Here is a 17,860-nt window from a genome sequence, read left to right as displayed (position 1 = left end):
ATTTCCATCCTCTGCTACCTTATACTTCCTCTTCGCTACATTTATTTGATACATTTAGAATGTCTCATTATCAGAGCCACCATAGCACATTTTTAAATTACTTCATTTTATTGGCAATCTGACAGAAAAATCACAAATACTGATAATTTAACAAATGCTGCATCTATGCCATGCCAGTAACAGGTCTAACCTTATTACTTGGTATCATTCATTTGGAAATGTATGCAGTGATGATCAGTTAACAAAACTAACAAAAGCCAAAATATTAAAAATCTGAGATTTCTTTGCAGGAAAGAAACCATTTGCACACATTCATACTAATTTAAACTGGAATTTACATTGGTAATGGACCTCATTCAGTATTGGGCTGGGCAATAAGGCCTTAAAATAATACTGCAATATTTTGAGGTTTTATCACAATACAGGATGTGTATCTTTATTAAGAAATCACCTCAGAGGTACTTAATAAATGCTTAGACTGGGTGACAAACCCATCCAGGCTGAAAGTGTTTCTAACACAAATTACAAAGGAGTATGAACTATATACTTGAACTCAGCTATCATAATATTAGCCAAAGCAATTAATAAATCAACCACTACTTTCTTTATATGTCCTTCAGCTTGTTTAACATGCATTTATAAGTAGTAACACACGCCGTGACAACGCTGACAACTTTAAACAACAGGGTTCATCTGTTGTCAGAACAAATGTTTGCAGTTTTGTCCCTCACCTGTGTTGATGTTCCGCCACACCTGTCGTCTCCCGTCGCGCCGCCACAGAGAGGACATCTGTGGAGCCACACCGCGCACATGCGCAGTAGGCCGAGCAACGACAACTTCCTGCTAAATAGTGCTCCCTAACAACAGACAAAGCTTGACACTGTGGATTCAATTGAAGACGCTTTAATTAAAGCGTTTCTCTTTCACTCCTTCAATGGTAAGACTAGTTTTGATCATTTTGGTGGTTCAGGAATGTTCGTTGTGCGATTTGCCTCGCAGTTGTGTGCAGCGGGAGTGAGATGCTTCCACACGATGCCATTTCAATGCCCACTCCAATGGCTGCTGGTTCAGACTAATTTCTGGAACGGAAAACTTCAATGCCCGGGCCAAACTAAGTAACTCCCCGCCAGCTTACTTATTAAACCAACATAAAGGGCAGACACATTAGCTTGCATGCATGGCAAACTAACAACGGATGACATCGTACTTTCCTGTAGAATTACTGGCAAATTGTGGAAAAACCTCGAGTTTGTCGGCTAACGTTAGGAAGCTAACGTTCATGTTGGATAGCTTGCACGGTGGCGTCTAAATGCTGGGGTGCTCACTTTATTAACGTCTGCTGTAATCGTATTAGTTATGTTAGCCGGTTTCCTGAATCCTATGCCTAGCTTCATGTGCTTCTTGTACAGATTATGTTTCAACTATTCTGTGGTTGAATTTAACCTATAGGAGTTACAGCTCCCCAGGAATTAGTCTTACATTGGACCTTTTATAGCTAACTGTACACGGCTCGGTTATTTGCTGGATTCGGTAACATAATGGTTGTACTCGGCTAATATTTGCAGATGACCCGGAGAGGAACTGTGCCAGGATTTCTGCCTTTAATTAGCAGTGTGCAGGAGAAGCAGCTCCGGGGGAGATGGACGTTAGATCACACAGAGTAGTCGGCACTAATGTGTTCAAAGTATTTAATCATTACCAGTTTCTGACCAGACACAGTTTGTCAGACTGTAACATAAAATAAACGGTTGCATAACTACAAAATGCAGGCAGACATCTTCATATGTCTTCATCAGAAATGTGTTTGTAATCCGAGTTGTTATTTAATTGTTACTGAAGGTAACTAACATAGGTGGTAGTAGTAGTTACTACTAATTAACTTTTATAGATTTGTTACTCAATAATTTATGTACATCGGTTATATGAAGAGCTTTGGTTCATGCATGATTTTATAGCTCCCATGTTTTGCAACTAATTTCCTTGAAAGAACCAAAGATGACAGTGCAAATTCTTATGTGTATTTTAATATGTTACTTGGTTGGGGTCACCCAGACACCAGACACCAAAATCAGTTATTAGATATAAAGACCAAAAACTGATTTTTGGGACTGATATGTATATGCAGTTAAAACTTTCCAGCAAACAGTGATGTTTATACTGCCTCTTCATTAATTATTATATTTACTTAAGTATTTTCAGTTATCAAAGCAAAAGACGCACCTTTCTGAATAGTTTATTTTATTTGCAATCTGAAAGAAAAATCACAAATACTGATAACAGCAAAAGTGCTGAATATTGGCCTGATATTGAAAAAGTCATGTCAGTCAACCCACTGACATCGACTATCCCCATTTTCTCAATAATCTCCTCTGATTCAAGTCCATCACGATATTGGCACCCAAAGCTGGCTGCTTAACTGATTTTCCCTTGTTGTGGTGTCCCCCAGCCATGATCCTCCCTCCTCTGGGAGAAGAAAGCGATCACTTGATGCAGAGATCCCCAAGGATCCTGTATCAGGGCGGCGCTGTTCCTCAGGTAGCGCTTTTTAACCCGAGTGATGTCGTGATGCTGGCACAGGAGGTGACTGTGACCGGCTCTGTTACTGGTGGCAACAGCCAGAGGGACGGTGGCTTTGATTAAATCAGGACTCTTAAAACCGCCAGAAATAAGAAGCAGAGATGTTTGGAAACTGGGAGCTTCTGGTCTGATTTGATAAGTAATGAAGCTGAGATTGTAAGATGCTTTGGGGTTAGTGCAGCTGAAAAGGTATATTATCTTACACTACTGTTTGTTAGTTTTTTTTTGTCACCAAACTGCTGGTGAAGTCTCTTACATTGTAGGAACGTAAGGCCATTGGGAGTCATTTTTTTGTTGCCATACATTTAAGAATAAATCTGACCTTGAGTTTTGTCATTCATGTTTACATGCTGACTCTCAAAACTTGCATCTGAACTCATATATTTTTTCTGGTTCAGTTTTCTGCCATTTTTTGGCATTCATCAAAAGCCTTCAGAGGTTGTTTGAGTGGCCACTCAAGGCCACTGTAGTGTGATAAAACACTGTCTTGTCCAAATATCTCCCGAACAACTTGTTTGAGGAAGTCAGTGGTATTCTTTGTAATGTGTAGCCCCGATGTAGCCAGCAGCGTATCAAACTGCACCGCTGACCTCCTGAAATGAGTCCATTAATTTCTTCATCCAATCGTATCAAGCACAATTTCTTGACGTCAGACCCTTTTACTTCCACACAAGGACAGTTAAGGTTAGGGTTATGATTGGATGAACAACATTTCATGCTCATTAACTATTCATGACTTGACTTTGTCATCCTAGGAGGATAAATTTCACAGCTGGTAGCAATTTTAGTTCACTTCCAGCCATGCTTGTTGGTATGGTTGGACAATCTGGACAAAAACTTGTAAAACTACTTATTTAATCACAAAATCTCTTTTTCTTGGTTTTGAAGTGCCCTGTAGACTAAAGCCAGACTTGAAATGGCCAATGATAGTTCTTTATTTACACATCCACACATCCACCATGTTGCAAGCTATAACTCAGGCTTTTTTATGTACAATATGTCACCCAAGGAAGAGCCACATTAAGTAACTCATCCGATCAGCATAGCCATCTGGTTAACTATATCACTCAGTTGATTTGTTAGTGTAGTACGGTTCTGCAAGTCAGTGTCATGTGAAGACTGGTGACAGAAGTAAGACAACATTAAATACAGTAATCCTTCCAATTCATATTAAAAACAGATTGCAGATGCCTTCAAGATCGAGCACATGTTAAAATTGTAATATATGTCAAATATATATTTTAGAAAGTTGATTGATCATCAGTCAGAACATACAGTGACCTTAATTTCCTTCAAATGTCATCCGTTATTGAGTTTGCTTGCATAAATCTTGCATAAGCCGACAGATGTGTCGATGGCCCAACCAGTTTCATTGACGCTCTATTGGATTCGGAACGTGCGCCATTAACTACAGCTATACATTCATGAGCTTTGAATTTGCCGTGTGACCTTCTTTCTCCATCTGTGTCTGCATTATGTCAGTTGGATGAATTTTCCATCTCTCCGGTGGTGAGGAAAGGCCAGTTGAGCGAGCAGTGGAAGAAATTAGGTTAGATCTTATCCCCCTGGGGCATCTATTGATACGACAGCTTGCACCTGAGCGCCTAATGCCTCTGTAGAATATGTTTTCATTGAATGAAGGTTAGGTCACATGTAAGGTGGCACGCTTCCTTAATCCCACTGTAAACATAAGCGTGGTGGGGACAGTGGGCAGCTTGAGTGCCACACGTGCCTCACCTCATGCTGGAGATTAGGCCACGGTGCCCCAGTTCCTCTTATTACCGCCACCTCCCCGCTGATCACCCCGCGATAGTGGCAGGAGAGAGATGCATCGATGAGCGTTTATGGGACAAGGGGAGGGGGGAGTCGCATGTCGGAAAACTACATAAGGCATAACCCGCGGGCATTTATTCTTTGTGTTTTTTGCTCCTGTGGTTGTGTAAAGCAGGGTTCGGACACGCTCTCCAGGTGCAGAGAGTAGGCTGTGCGTGCAGACATGTCCGGTCGCTCAGCTGCAGAGATGGACGACTCGCAGGAGCTGCCTGAGCTGCCGGTGAGTCTACCCACAACGACGCCAGAACACATCACGGGAGGGCAGGTTTTTATTGCAGTAACTTTTCTGTTTTCACAAACAAATGTTGGGGGTGGATTTTAAGGGTGATGGGTCAAATTAAACATTAAACATGAGTATAGGCCAATATGTGAGGTTCACTGTACTGTTGATTTGAATAGCTGTAGATTTCATTCAGGTGTTATGACAGTGGCATCATTGTGTTTTCATCTGCTTTAATTTGCTAATATGTGGAGGGAAAACAGATGTGTATCACAGCTGGGACCAGGCAGATAAAATATATTCATGGTGAAAACCTTTTCTGTAAACCTTATTCTGTATTTATTTTTTGTGTTTGTGCAGACAAAGAAGGCGAAGCTTGACATAGACAGTGGACTGGAGAAAGAGCAAAGGTTTGTCTTATGGTGATCTTTAAAATCCTTTGAATTGCCGCTTACACATTCCAGTAGAGTACAACTGAGAGCAAGAGATGAGTTTTTAATAGACTATTTATTAAAAGAAAAAAGGTATTATATGTGTTATTGTTGTCTCAGACTTTTTGCCGAATTTATTTTGTTTATGAGCTATGATTGTGAGCTAGCAGCAGAAATCCTGTAACTGTAATGAATTCTTTATGCTCCTCCAGTGATTTAGGTGCTGATGGGAGTCCAGTGGCTGTACTGGGTCCATCTGAGCAGGAAAGCTCTTACTCTGCTCTGTCCACAGCCCAGCTTGATCCAGGTAAGTAAAGAAAATATAACATCACGAAGAAATATTCCTGGAAAATATTAGAATATTTAGTAATATCATTTGTGTTTGATGGCAGGTGATCAGGAGCAGTCAGACGCAGACAGCAGGGCAGCATCTCAAGCGTGCAGTGACTCCCTGAACTCATATGCACATGCTGGTAAGAACTGAAGCTCTGATTTGATAGTAAACAACATAGAGAAAAGGTGTAAAAAGAGAAGAAACCTGCTCGAGTATGTCAAACTGAAGCCATGTTGTCCTTTGTCTTTTTGACAGCCACAGATACAACAGCCACGTCTGAATACACCCAACAGGTTTATCAAGGAAGCAAGTGAGTGCTCTGCATTCAAGCAGATCAGATTATCTCATCATTCATGAATGATAATAACATGTTTGAACGTTACGCACGTATGAGAACGTGAAATGTGACTTATAGTGCAGGTTCCAGTGTGCAACCACTTGACTCAAGTGAAACCCAAACACCAGATCTTGGGCATCTTTAATTTTTTGTTATTTATTCCATGTCCAGCAGGAATAAATGTGTCACTTAGCTACTTTTACAGTGAGAAAAGAAGGGGTTAAATGGCAAATACTGCAGGTACACCCTAATTTGATTTAAGTACTGAATCTCTTGCACTTTCCCTCTTTCAGCCCGGCAGTGACGTCGTACACCAGTCAGGTGGCCTTTCCTCCTCTGGCTCAGTCCACTGTGTACTCCGCCTTCCCCCAGACAGGCCAGACCTACGGCCTCCCGCCTTTCGGTTAGTCCCCGCTTCTTCTCTAACAGCCTATTTTACCTCTGTCTGCTCACTAAAAACCCAGCATCACACCGTTGTTACTTTGCTTTTTCGAGGCCTTACTGTGCTTTGGCGCTGTTGAATCAATTTTTTTGCTTTTGATCTCTGCTTAAACACACCCATTCAGTCCACATCTTAACTGAAAGACCTGATTTCTTAACTTTGCCACAGCATCTTCAGCGACACTCTCCTCTTGCTGCCTCCTTCATTCTCTGCTTCCATTGCTCTCTTTCATCTTCAGGTGCTATGTGGCCAGGCATTAAAACAGAGACAGGGCTGCCTGAGGCGCCCTCTGGTGGCCAGCCTGGGTTTCTCAGCTTCTGCTCTGCATATACCTCAACCCAGCCAGGCCATCTGCACTACTCATACCCCAGCCAAGGCAAGCTGCGACCTCACTCTGTCTCACAAGATAACACCGTCACACTCTCTGCAAATAATGAAGGAGATTCTCCAGTGGCTCAGCTCTGTTTTCCTCTCTTGTTGTCAGTCACTTCAGATACTTTGATTCTTTTCTTCCTGCACTGTTTTTTAGTCAAGCGCTTTCTGTCTCCAGGCTCGAGCTTCACAACATCCAGTGTGTACTCCAGCATCCTTTCAGCTGCAGCTCCCACAACCACCACTACCACCTCCTCCACCACAGCGGTCCACCAGGTCAGTGGTCCTCAGAGAAATGAAGAACAAAACTCATGTCTCTGTATGTTTGCTGTTGTTAGTTATCCTGTTTATCAATGCAGTGTAAGGGTTGAAAGTATTAGATCTGTCAATGTATTCCATACCCTAACATGTCTGAAAGAAAAAGATCAGCAGTAAATGATGGTGGATGATATGAAACTATATTTTTCTACCAACCTTTGCCTGTTGATCACAATTCTTTTGTTTGTTTACTTCCTTCAGGAATTTAGCAGCTACAACTCTCTGGCACAGAATCAGTTCTCTCAGTACTACGCTCTGCCTCCCAGCTATGTGCCTGCCGGGCTACCCAGCAGCGACGACCAAGGTGCCGGTGTGGGAGCGGCCGGATATTCAGCTGTGAAGTCTGAGCAGGCTGCCTCAGCTGGACTGCCCCCCAGAGGTAAACTAGATAAAATACAACCAGTATTGATATTGTAGATGTTTGATACTCTTGTTGTCTGAAGAGAAGACAGTTGATAAGGAGAGGGATGAAACAAAGGTCACTGAAAAGTTTTTAACTGCTGTAAACAAGATTTTTAAAAATTAAGCAGCAGTAAAAATTAGTTATTCAGATACTAATTTCGGTGTTTGTTATCCTTAGACGCGTCCCCACCAGAGAGCCTCCCGGCAGGTGCGTCCCTTCCTGCCAGTGTGGCTCTCCCCGCTGGAGCCAGAGATCAGGATGAGGTTGGACGCAGGAACTCTGTTGGAAAAGCCAAAGGGAAGGGCAAGAAGCCTGATAACTCTCCACCTACTGAGAGCGACCTGGAGGTAAACAAGTCAGCAGCCTTTGTCAGGGTTTGTCAGTGTACTCGATGATAGAAAAGATGTCCTTTAGAGTTTAAAACAAAGCTAAATGTGTTGTCACATGGTCTGTAAATATTTCTTCTTGTCAATTTGAGAATTAAAGTGTAAAGTTCTTCTTTGCTGTTGTTTTCAGCGTATCTTTCTGTGGGATCTAGATGAAACCATTATCATATTCCACTCACTGCTCACCGGCTCCTACGCTCAGAAGTTTGGAAAGGTTTGATGCTGTAAATACGCACATGAAATTCGAGCATACGACAGGATATGAAAACGTCAGACTCAGGTTCTTGTTTGTTTGTTCAGGACCCGGCAGCGGTGCTGAACTTGGGCTTGCAGATGGAGGAGCTGATCTTTGAGCTGGCAGACACGCACCTTTTCTTCAATGACCTGGAGGTACAGACTCAGACTGGTGTCACAGCAGCTTAAACTAACACAATGAGCTTTCAGTCAACATCGGTAAAAGGAAAAAGAAAAAAACTTGTGTGTCTTGTTGTTTTCATTCAGGAGTGTGATCAAGTCCATGTTGAAGATGTCGCCTCTGATGACAACGGACAAGAACTGAGGTGTGTACACAGTTTACTGTACGACGACTACCTCATCACACACACATTGGCCTTATTACAGCTTTCAGCCTATGACAGGGATGTCGGTTTGTTTCCATCATCTAAATACATAAACAAAAAGTATTTCTCCCTATTCTAGTAACTACAACTTCTTGGCGGATGGCTTTAACGGCCCAAGTGGTGGAGGGGCGTCCGGGACCACCACCGGAGTCCAGGGAGGGGTGGAGTGGATGAGGAAACTGGCCTTTCGCTACCGCCGGCTAAAAGAGATCTACAATAGCTACAAAGGGAACGTTGGAGGTGAGTTGGGATCGCTAATAACATCTGGAGTTTGAAATGAACAATTTCACTCAAGGACACAACAGGGACACTTCGAAACCACCTTGGAAACTACACTGTGTCTGAAGTTCTTCTTTCACCCTGACTCTAACCGTGCTTTCAGAGGCCTGTTTCAAGCCTTTTTGTTTTGTTTTCCTAAGAAAAAAAAACCCTCAAGCACTTTCAATCACATGAATTTGCGTCATGTTTGAGTACAGAAACAATAGTTCTACAGTCAATATCCAAAAGGCAAAATTAGAAAAAAACACACAGATCTAAATTGCCACCATTTATTCTGCAGTAGACAAGTCAATGTTTCAGCCCAGTGGCCAACATAAACAGAACTGCTTGTGAGTGTCTGCTTCCTTTTTGCCTTTTGAATTTCAGACTGTGAAACTAGACTGTGCTGAAGTTAGAATGTTAGTTTTTTACGTGTTTCTGGTTTGTTTGTCTCTTTCAGGCCTGTTGAGTCCGATGAAGAGGGATCTTCTTCTTCGGCTTCAGTCTGAGATCGAGAACGTCACAGACGCCTGGCTCAGCACGGCGCTCAAGTCTCTGCTGCTCATCCAGTCCAGGTCTGTTATAATTTTTAGTTTCAACGATGTCTGTCATGCATTTACTAGTGTTTTTGTATTTTTTTTTTTCAGCTGAAAATGGCCCAATATCAATGCAAAGACAAATGATTCAATATATCAGCAGTGCTGCGCTCTGATAAAGCTTTCTGTTTGCACCTTTGCCTCAATATTTATGTGTATGTGTGTGATATTCCACCAACAGGGGGAAGTGTATGAATGTGTTGGTCACCACCACTCAGCTGGTTCCAGCTCTGGCCAAAGTGCTGCTGTACGGCCTGGGAGACGTCTTCCCCATCGAGAACATCTACAGTGCCACAAAAATAGGTACGCATGAAACGTGACAGTGGAGGAAGTGACATTAAGATTCTGCTTTCGGATTCTGTGCAGAAAATAATGCATTATTTTCATGCAGGCAAAGAGAGTTGCTTTGAGAGGATCATCTCTCGCTTTGGGAAGAAAGTGACGTATGTGGTGATAGGTGATGGACGAGATGAGGAGTTTGCAGCAAAACAGGTAAACGTGAATGTTTTCCTGCCCTCATTTCCCCTGCTTTCTTTTGTGTTTGTTTTAAGACAGTTTACTACAATAAAGTTGATTTTGGCTGCAGGGATATACAAGTACAGTCACTGTGTGTTTTTTTTATGTCATCCACATCAGAAAAGGAGCTTAAAAAGAGTGCACATGACTTAAAAATCAAACAGAGTGTGGTGTTGACTACCTAGCTAAACTACCATTTTGCCAGTTTTACCTCACCGATTCCAGACTCATGAATCGCTGTCTTGGTCCCAGATGTATTCACTCAAATAAGTGAAAAGAAATGGAAATTTAGTCTGGTTAACTATTGAACATTTATCAGATTATTTTTCCCACCTTCAGTTTGACTACATTTGAACTGTTCTTTCTGTCTCTCTGCGTAGCACAACATGCCTTTCTGGCGGATCTCCACTCACGGCGACCTCGTGTCCCTGCACCAAGCGCTGGAACTGGACTTCTTGTAAAGGAGGCGGCGTTGAAAGTCGCACACTAAAGGGAAAAAGTAGTCGTCGTCCTGTTGGTCTGTGGAGTGACATTGTGTGATGAAATCCTCCACAGCCTAAACGATACACACTATAACAAACACCTATCTGCCCTCACTGATGACTGAAGACTCACTGTGTGATGTGTGATGTACTGAGACAGACTTTGGGTCGGAGCTGGCTGTGAGAAACAGACTGGACGCAAACATTTGCTCAATTGAGGTTCCTCACGTCCAGCGCCCCGTCCTCTACGGCAGCTAACTCAACACAGCTGAAACTGGCACTGATCTGGACACAGAAGGAAAGACATCCATTTATTTTTCTCCTCTTCATTAATTTCCTTGTTAAGTATCAAAACCTCCTGCAGTAAAACAATCCCCCTACTTTTCATTTCTCTTTGTGGATTCAAACAACCAAAGGGCCTTTTGTTTGTTTGTTTGTTTGTTTGTTTATTGTTTTCATCTTTTTGGGTTGTTGCAGCTTTTTATTTAGGCTCTGTCTAAGTCACAGAATAATATCAAAGCTAGTTTGCCTCTTTCTGGGTTGTTTTGCACTCATTCAGCGACTTGAAAGCATCATTTTGCAGTCTCCCTCACAAACCAAGTTACTCACAGTCATCAACTATCAAATGATCCCATTCTTATTTTTTTATTTGCCTCCCGTGTAGCCATTCAGCTATTTAACCTAAAGGTACTAAATGTGGTCAAACATAGAACTCGGTCTCGACTTCCCGTCCTGATCTGACCAAACACCACAGCCTCAGTCAGCTGTCCTGACCGACCGCTCCACTGTTGTAACAGCAGAAGCGTGGTCCTCTTAGACAGTATGTGTGGTGTCATCTGTGGTCAGTGGGTCTAACTTCTGACAAACCTGAACTGTATGACTGTCTGTCATATGAAAGGTAGAAGGCAAAGCATAACGTCTAGTGTATAAATACTGGAATTTCCGACTTCAATACAAACATTTTAGATTCTTATGAAAGGATAAATATAACAAGGCTTTGAGTGTACAGTAGTGGATGAAAATGTACATTAACATTTTCTATTTATGTTTCTTTTCTGGAAATGCGGTAAAAACTTTTGCCTTACACTCGGACAGAAACCTGACCACAGATAACAGCTCAGGATGTAGGATCTGAATTGGCTTTTGAATGGAAACTGCAAGTTTTGAACCAACAGCAGCTCCCGAGAGCTCCGCTTCACCTGCAGGATGTGGCTCCTTTTGTAGGATTACAGGGGACCCATTGTCTCTTAATCCGTCCATGCTCACACCTCTCAGCCTCTGACTCAGCTAACACATTGTCAGGAGCATCATTGTTCACTCAAGAGGTTACGTTTTAAGGTTTGCTGTTCTTTTTTTCTTTTTTCTTTTTTTTTTTTGTGATTTGCTTGACAGTTGTAGCATCTCAGCACAATGGTCACCAGCACAGGTTTAGTCTGTGGGACTGTTGAACCGTAGGGGTGAAAAAAAAAAAAGAAAATGACATATTTAGCCTGTAGAATTACATTTTATCACTTGTACATGTTGTCATGGTTGTGTTAGAAAATCAGAATTTCTTGTGAAAATGGTTGTTTACCAAAGACATTACTCAACATGTTTCCTCAGTTGCTTCGTTTTTTTCAAGTTCTGTTTGATTTAGCGGACGTTCGTTGTATCAGTTAGTTTAAAACTAGAGCTGCAAATAACATTTTTTGTCATTATTATATCATTTACAATTTGCAGTGAATAAGTCAATCAAAAATAATCGTCTTTAAACTGTAAAGACTTTGCTGTTCAGGCTTCTTTAATGAAGGATTTGCTGTTAATTTGGTTTTATATGATTTACATATGTTCTGAGTATTTTTGCTGAGGCTGTTGGTCAAAACAAGCATTTTGAAGATGTCACTTTGTGTGCATCTTGTGTTTTTTACTTCCTATTAAATTAATCTGTGGTGAAAACAGACAAAATTAGGGCTGCAACTAACATCTATTAATGTCCAGATATAGTTAAAATGCACATCACTTTTTTCAGAGTCCCAAGAGACTTCCTTAAAATCTGAACAATAGTCCAGAATCCAAATATATTCCTCTAAATTTCATAAAGGAATTAGATAAAACAGCCAATACTGACGTCAAAATGCGTGATTTTTTTTGTGTGTGTGTGTGTGTGCTTCAAACAGTTAATCGTTTAATCACCTCATAGTTGCGTCAGACGACTACACCCACAGAATGACTTCATCACTCAGCCACATGACGGCCCCCTGACTTTTTTTCACAAACGTAACGAGAGAAAACGAAACAAAAGTACGATGACTGTGCAATACATTTCTACTCTGCTCATTAACTGTAAATCAAGGGATTTAAAGAAGCAGGGAGGGGTCCACTCTCCCCCGGTCTGTATGAGATTACGAGTGAACAATACTGAGCCTGAAGAAGATTTCGTATGTACACACATGCAGCTTGACCGTTAAGAATGTGTATTTCTGTGTGTATTTGTTTTTTTTTGTCTTGCGTGACTGTGCATATTTATATTGTGCCTTTAACCATCATCTGTCTGCATAATCTCAAAGGGAAATGTGTCTTTTTTGTTTGATACATTTATCACTGCATTGTTATATTATCCAAAGTGTTATCTTACTTTTTATTATTTTTTTTTTTTTAAATTCAATCCTTTTTTTAAGTTCTGGTGAGACTTTTTTTTTGTTTGTTTCTAGATTTGATTGTCCTGTCTGCACTGTATTTGAAAGGTCTCCTTCTAGAAAACTATATATCCATTTGTTGGGGGAGGCGATGTCTGTGTAGAATGCTCAGTTTGTAAAGACAGTTTTAGTGAAGGGCTTCAAACGGCTAACAGCTGACTTTGCTTTCAGAGTGACGACACATTCTCGTTTTTCATAAATGTACTTGTGAAAATATCACTTCTACGTCCGCTTCATATTAGATTTTCTTGCCTCCTTTTGGAAAGGAGATTGCATTTATTTTGTTGCTGTGAAGCGCTTAGCACCGCTTAGAGACAATCACAAACTAAAACGCGTAGTATTGTTAACACAAAGAAGCTTGTTAAACAAGGTGTGCTTTCGATAGTTCAGTGTCGTACTACCTAAGTGAGTCTAAGAGCAATGAGACATGTTAGACAAAATTGAGAATCCATATGCAATCTTTGCTTTTTTTTCCTGCTTTTTGAATGTGTTTTCTGTTTATTTTTACCTCGTCTGCATGTCATGTCTGTTTTGAAGTATACCATTGCTGTTTAAAAAAAGGAAAAAAAAAATGACCATGCAATGTTTAAGAGGCTATACTCTCCTTTGTGTCCTCTTTTTTTTCTTTTCAATGCCAAATACTGTTGTTATTTTTAACGCTGTTTATTTTTTTATGTATCTCATCTCATCTTCAAGGACCTGTGAGGCCACGTAGGGTCATGTAGAGAGCCTGAATGTGATCCTGTAAACCGAACACTATCATTATAATCGATGCTAATTTAAGTCCAGTAATCACTATTTTCCTTACAGTAGCTGTTCGGTACCTCGGCGCAGTCTTGTAAGGTTTTCCTGTGTACCTAAGACACTCAATACGGTGTAAATAAATGTAAAACAAGTTTCAGACTCAAGTTTATGTTTATTTATTTGGGGGGGGGACATTGACATTGAGGTTAATCTGAATGCATCAAAGGCATTATTGGCTACTAAAAATCCTTCTGTCCACATGGGCCATCTGCCTAAATTGAGGATTTTATTGCAAAACCAAAAGAAAAGTAAGAACAAAGCCGACCTCTGACCTGTGACTCTGCCGGAGCAGCAAAACGATACACAATTCATGCAATGTTTGGGTGTCAGGAAGAGTCAACGAGAGACAGGTCAAATTACAAACTTGCGATGTTGTCACAATAAAATCTACCTCACGTTTTGCCAGTTAAATGCTATTAATTTTAGGCAGCAGCAATAGATGTTAAGGCAGCTCTGACCCTGTGAAGTCAACAAAATACAATTAATAAAAAGTGTTACATTCATGCATCCTGTGAGTCCCTAGTGCAAAGGCAGAAAATCTGACTCCAGTGCTGGAATGGCGGACTCCGCCACTACCAATAAAATCCACAAAGGTAAATACATTAAGTCACCAAAACTAATGGCGCCTGGTCCTCTTGGTGAAAAGATGTTCCCTGAGACCGCTCCGGGATGTAAAAACTGTCGCTTAAACGTGATTCCTGACTACAACTGAGTGATTCTTCTCACTGTAGCTTATCTATACTTAACTATTACTAGCTGGCTAAACAGAAAGTTTAAAATAGTTTCTCGGGACATGAGTGTAAAAGCTGGAAACATTTCTTTTTAAAAAAAAACTCCATAAATTAAAAATAAAAATATAGTAAAACAAATATAAATAGTAACAAAAATTAGGTTTGATCTCACAGGAATCTTGCTGGACTTCAACTTTGAATTGTAAACCATTTTAAATGAGTGTATTTTAATGCTCCTGTAGTGCTTTGAGATATTAGTGCAGAGGCTGTTGCAGTTTTTTTAGTTTCTCTGAAAGTTTGGAATGCATTTTTGCACCAAAAGGGGCACTCCACCAATTTTACACATTTGCACACACTGCAAACGTGAATAAAGTAGCGTGAAGCCTTTTGGGGCTTCAGGGGAATGTTCAGGCCTCCAGTGATTTCACTCAGTAGCTAAGTTGCATTGTGGGCAAGTTTTCAAAAGAAAGAGGAATGTTTGGAATAAAAAAAAAAAATACATCAGCAAGAGTCAATTCACAAGTTCAATACTATGTAATTATTAGACCTTCAGCTTCCCGGCAGCCTCCTGTATACAACTTAACCAGTAGCCAATATCAATAAACACACATTCGTAATACACATTGGTAATACACAGCTGCGAAAAGATAATAAAAATACTTAATTTCATTCCACATAAGGCCACTTAAGGTTTGTTTACAGTTAATATGGTGCACAAACGCCTCTAAAAAAAATTCAATAAAAAAAATTACAAAAAGACTGACAGCTTAATGTGCTTTGGCTCACAGTAGTGAAAATGAGTAGTGAGCCGTCCCATGAGGCAGCAGGTCACAGTCGTCCTTCCCACACAACCCCCGTGATGCTGGTTCATCAGGCCGGCCCACTGAGACGCTGCAGGACTGGATCTCTTTCTAACCTTCGTGTCTGCTGGATGTCAGGAGATGCAGATCAGGAGTAAAAGTTCTCGGCCAACTTCTTCATCCTCTTATTGCAGTGCATGATGTCGGGTTCAGCAATCGCAAATGTCCTGGTCATGGCTACAGGAGAATGTCCTTCTGATGACGAGCGCAAAGGAAAGTCTACCTCATCCGTAGGGGTGTCCCCTTTCAGCTGCACCAGGTTTGGATGACAGCACTTATAATAAATCACTTTAAGAAAGAGACCTAGAATGTAAACTCCAACAACACTGGCTGCGGTGATTATGGCATTCAAGAGTGGTGTGTCCAAATAAGGTGGTTCTGGGCTCATCTTCATCCAGCAATACAAACCGCAGAGGAGGGAAATATCAGCCAGTATGTACCCATGATAGAGCAGAGTTTGGTACCTCGTCTTCCCATCGACCACATTAAACCAGTCGAAATACCAAATGAGGCCTACGGTGGCTCGGTAAAGCCACTCTCCAAAGGCGCTGTCCATGAAACTGGTCTTGGATCGCCAGGCGAAGAAGAATAACATCATCCAAGAGCAAATGAAGTGGGTGAGAATGAAGCAGGGCAGCACGGAGGCGAACAGGGCGAGGGCGGTGAGGCGAGGCGCGATGAGAAGCAGGTTCCAGAGGAAGTAGACCACCGACGAGGTCACCTGCTGATTCTCCTTGTCGACCAGGAAGGAGCGCAGGGAGCGGTGGTACATGGTGACGCTGCAGGCGATGGCTAAGGCCGACCCGATGGCCTTCAACACTGAGGAGGAGGAGGACACAAAGATGTCATTAGAGAAGCTACAACTGGAAAAGAATGAATAAATGGAGCCGGCTTTTAAAACTCCAAAAATAGACTTTGAAATGATGAAATAAAGCACTCGACAGATAGCAGAAGTGAGAAAAAAAACGGAGTAACCCGCAGTAAAGAGGATACTGCATGAGTCAGATGAAGAAGGATCAGTGCAATGTCACATGTTACTACAGTCAGGTCACTTCCTTCCTTATTTCTGTGTCATTACTGGACGGCTGTGATGTGATGTGTTTTCTTAAAGGTGCATTTAGTCATTTTTACTGTTCAGACTTGAATTTGCCGAAATCTCAAGGATCTAAAAACCTGAAGACATTGTAAGGTCGTCTACTACTGAGGGTAAAGAAGACAATGTTGTAAAAAAAAAATCAGCAACACCAGAACTGACCCTCATCTCTGGCTACATCTGTTCTGCCCCGGTGACAAATCTGCCTGGAATCTACATGACTCAATGTCAAGACACGAGTAGCTCACTGCACCTGTCACAAAGTCGAGCTGGTTGCGCTGCAGAATGATGGTGAGCATGAGGACGAGCTGAGGGCAGCTCTCTGAAAACGTCTCTACAAGCCGCAGCATGCTGAGGTCGTGGCTCAGGAACACCGCGACGCCCTCTTCAGTGTGGAGCTTCGAGCAGAAACTGCGTACGGAAAACTCGAAAACACCTGCATGCCTGGAACACACCGTAAAAACTATTGTTATCAACATGAAAACCAGTTATAACAGAGACATCCACACCAGAAGACAATATTTTGACTTTTTTGGCAGTGTAGTCACACATAAGATATGTATCTGTGAACAGGAACCAATAAATGTCAACAAAACCAGTTTTGAAAAGACAGATTATCTTCTGTAAGCAAACTGTGGTTCAGCCCATGTTTCTACTAACCATAACCACTCCTACCAACCAACCATACACATGTAGTGCAGTACGATGTTGCCAGATTCCTTTTGAATTCTTGGCATTGTTGGCATTTCCCATAAATGGATTTTCATGAATAGAGTGAGTGAGGGTGGAGTTCTCGGTTACAAAGCCAGACATATGAAAGAGAAAACACCTGAACTTAGACTTCATTTTAAACGCTTTAGTTCCCAGCACCCACACCCAGTTTTCCACTCAAACTACAGAGCAGAGCTGAAAGAAAAGCAGCCTGGAGCAATTTAGAAACACCAAAGTTATAACAGAATACAAAGCCACACAACCTGATGTAGATTCCAAGTTGCAGCACATGGAACAGCCTTAGTTGCGACAGGCTCAGGCATTTCTCAACTTTCGTCTCCCGTTTAAAGTCCTCGTAGCTGTACCACAGCCAGCTGAAGGCCTGGACAAGAACAGACGAGCCCACGAGAAACAGCAGCAGAAATCCGAGGGGCACGTAGGCTTTTTCATTGTAGAAACTCACGACAGCGTACACGTCCAGCACAATGTCAAGAACTAACAACCCCAGACCCGCGACAGTGAAGAGGAAGTCCACCCAGGACAACTTAAACAAATGAAATGTGCCTGACATCATAAACTTTCTCTACGTCCCTTTTAAGTGCCTGCAGAGCGAACAGCTACATACTTCAGGACACAGCTGTGCACACAGCAAACTTCAGAGAGGTTTGAGACGCAACCGAAAGTAACGAGGAAGTGAAACCACTCCTACAGAATGACCCTCCTTCGGGGATATTTGACACCTTAAAGAGATACCGTAGTAGCGTGATCATTAGCGGCTTACATAACGTATGGCTCGTACTGAAAGCTGTCACTTTTACAATCAACACTGTGAAATTACGACAATACAGTGGAATAGAGGAG

At 41.7% G+C, this 17,860-nt stretch overlaps 3 protein-coding genes across 6 annotated transcripts in view; 1 reads left to right on the top strand and 2 right to left on the bottom strand.

The window, feature by feature from the left end:
• si:dkey-154b15.1 overlaps positions 1-840 on the bottom strand; it is a 60,957-nt gene extending 60,117 nt beyond the window's left edge. Inside the window, exon 1 of one of the 2 annotated variants that reach the window (XR_005074248.1) lies at positions 732-840. The gene's annotated coding sequence lies outside the window, so the exon portion shown is untranslated. The remainder of the gene's footprint in view (positions 1-731) is intronic. The other variant, XR_005074247.1, reaches the window with a different exon arrangement.
• On the top strand, positions 804-13,696 carry eya3 (EYA transcriptional coactivator and phosphatase 3). 3 transcript variants are annotated; one of them, XM_037092949.1, is made up of 19 exons: positions 804-937; positions 4,526-4,630; positions 4,991-5,040; positions 5,274-5,368; positions 5,454-5,534; positions 5,651-5,705; positions 6,026-6,135; positions 6,413-6,550; positions 6,725-6,822; positions 7,066-7,243; positions 7,445-7,614; positions 7,784-7,867; positions 7,954-8,043; positions 8,155-8,213; positions 8,353-8,513; positions 8,992-9,106; positions 9,309-9,430; positions 9,519-9,619; positions 10,024-13,696. In XM_037092949.1, exons 2-19 carry the CDS (start codon positions 4,574-4,576, stop codon positions 10,102-10,104), a joined length of 1,845 nt encoding a protein of 614 aa, XP_036948844.1. In that variant the 5' UTR covers positions 804-937; positions 4,526-4,573; the 3' UTR covers positions 10,105-13,696. The 3 variants fall into 3 exon arrangements, with proteins under 3 accessions (XP_036948844.1, XP_036948846.1, XP_036948845.1); XM_037092950.1 differs by having other exon boundaries at positions 824-937; positions 4,523-4,630; XM_037092951.1 differs by lacking the exon at positions 6,413-6,550.
• On the bottom strand, positions 12,258-17,774 carry LOC119016745 (XK-related protein 8-like). Its single transcript, XM_037092963.1, has 3 exons — positions 17,263-17,774; positions 16,542-16,732; positions 12,258-16,014 (listed from the first exon to the last, which is right to left on the bottom strand). Exons 1-3 carry the CDS (start codon positions 17,571-17,573, stop codon positions 15,284-15,286), a joined length of 1,233 nt encoding a protein of 410 aa, XP_036948858.1. The 5' UTR covers positions 17,574-17,774; the 3' UTR covers positions 12,258-15,283.
• Between the last annotated feature and the right edge of the window lie 86 nt (positions 17,775-17,860).

Source organism: Acanthopagrus latus, chromosome 3, assembly GCF_904848185.1.
Source record: "Acanthopagrus latus isolate v.2019 chromosome 3, fAcaLat1.1, whole genome shotgun sequence".
In the NCBI taxonomy this organism is placed as follows: Eukaryota; Metazoa; Chordata; class Actinopteri; order Spariformes; family Sparidae; genus Acanthopagrus; species Acanthopagrus latus.
The sequence above is the reverse complement of the archived record's forward strand: the minus strand, read 5'-3'. Positions and strand labels throughout refer to the sequence as shown.

Coding starts and splice junctions, on each gene's coding strand:
- eya3 (XM_037092949.1), top strand. CDS start 4,574: ATGTCCGGTCGCTCAGCTGCAGAGATGGACGACTCGCAGGAGCTGCCT. Junction 5,041..5,273: donor GGACTGGAGAAAGAGCAAAG/GTTTGTCTTATG, acceptor ATGCTCCTCCAG/TGATTTAGGTGCTGATGGGA. Junction 5,535..5,650: donor GAACTCATATGCACATGCTG/GTAAGAACTGAA, acceptor TCTTTTTGACAG/CCACAGATACAACAGCCACG.
- LOC119016745 (XM_037092963.1), bottom strand. CDS start 17,573: ATGATGTCAGGCACATTTCATTTGTTTAAGTTGTCCTGGGTGGACTTC. Junction 16,733..17,262: donor CAACTTGGAATCTACATCAG/GTTGTGTGGCTT, acceptor GGTGTGTTCCAG/GCATGCAGGTGTTTTCGAGT. Junction 16,015..16,541: donor CCAGCTCGACTTTGTGACAG/GTGCAGTGAGCT, acceptor CCTCCTCCTCAG/TGTTGAAGGCCATCGGGTCG.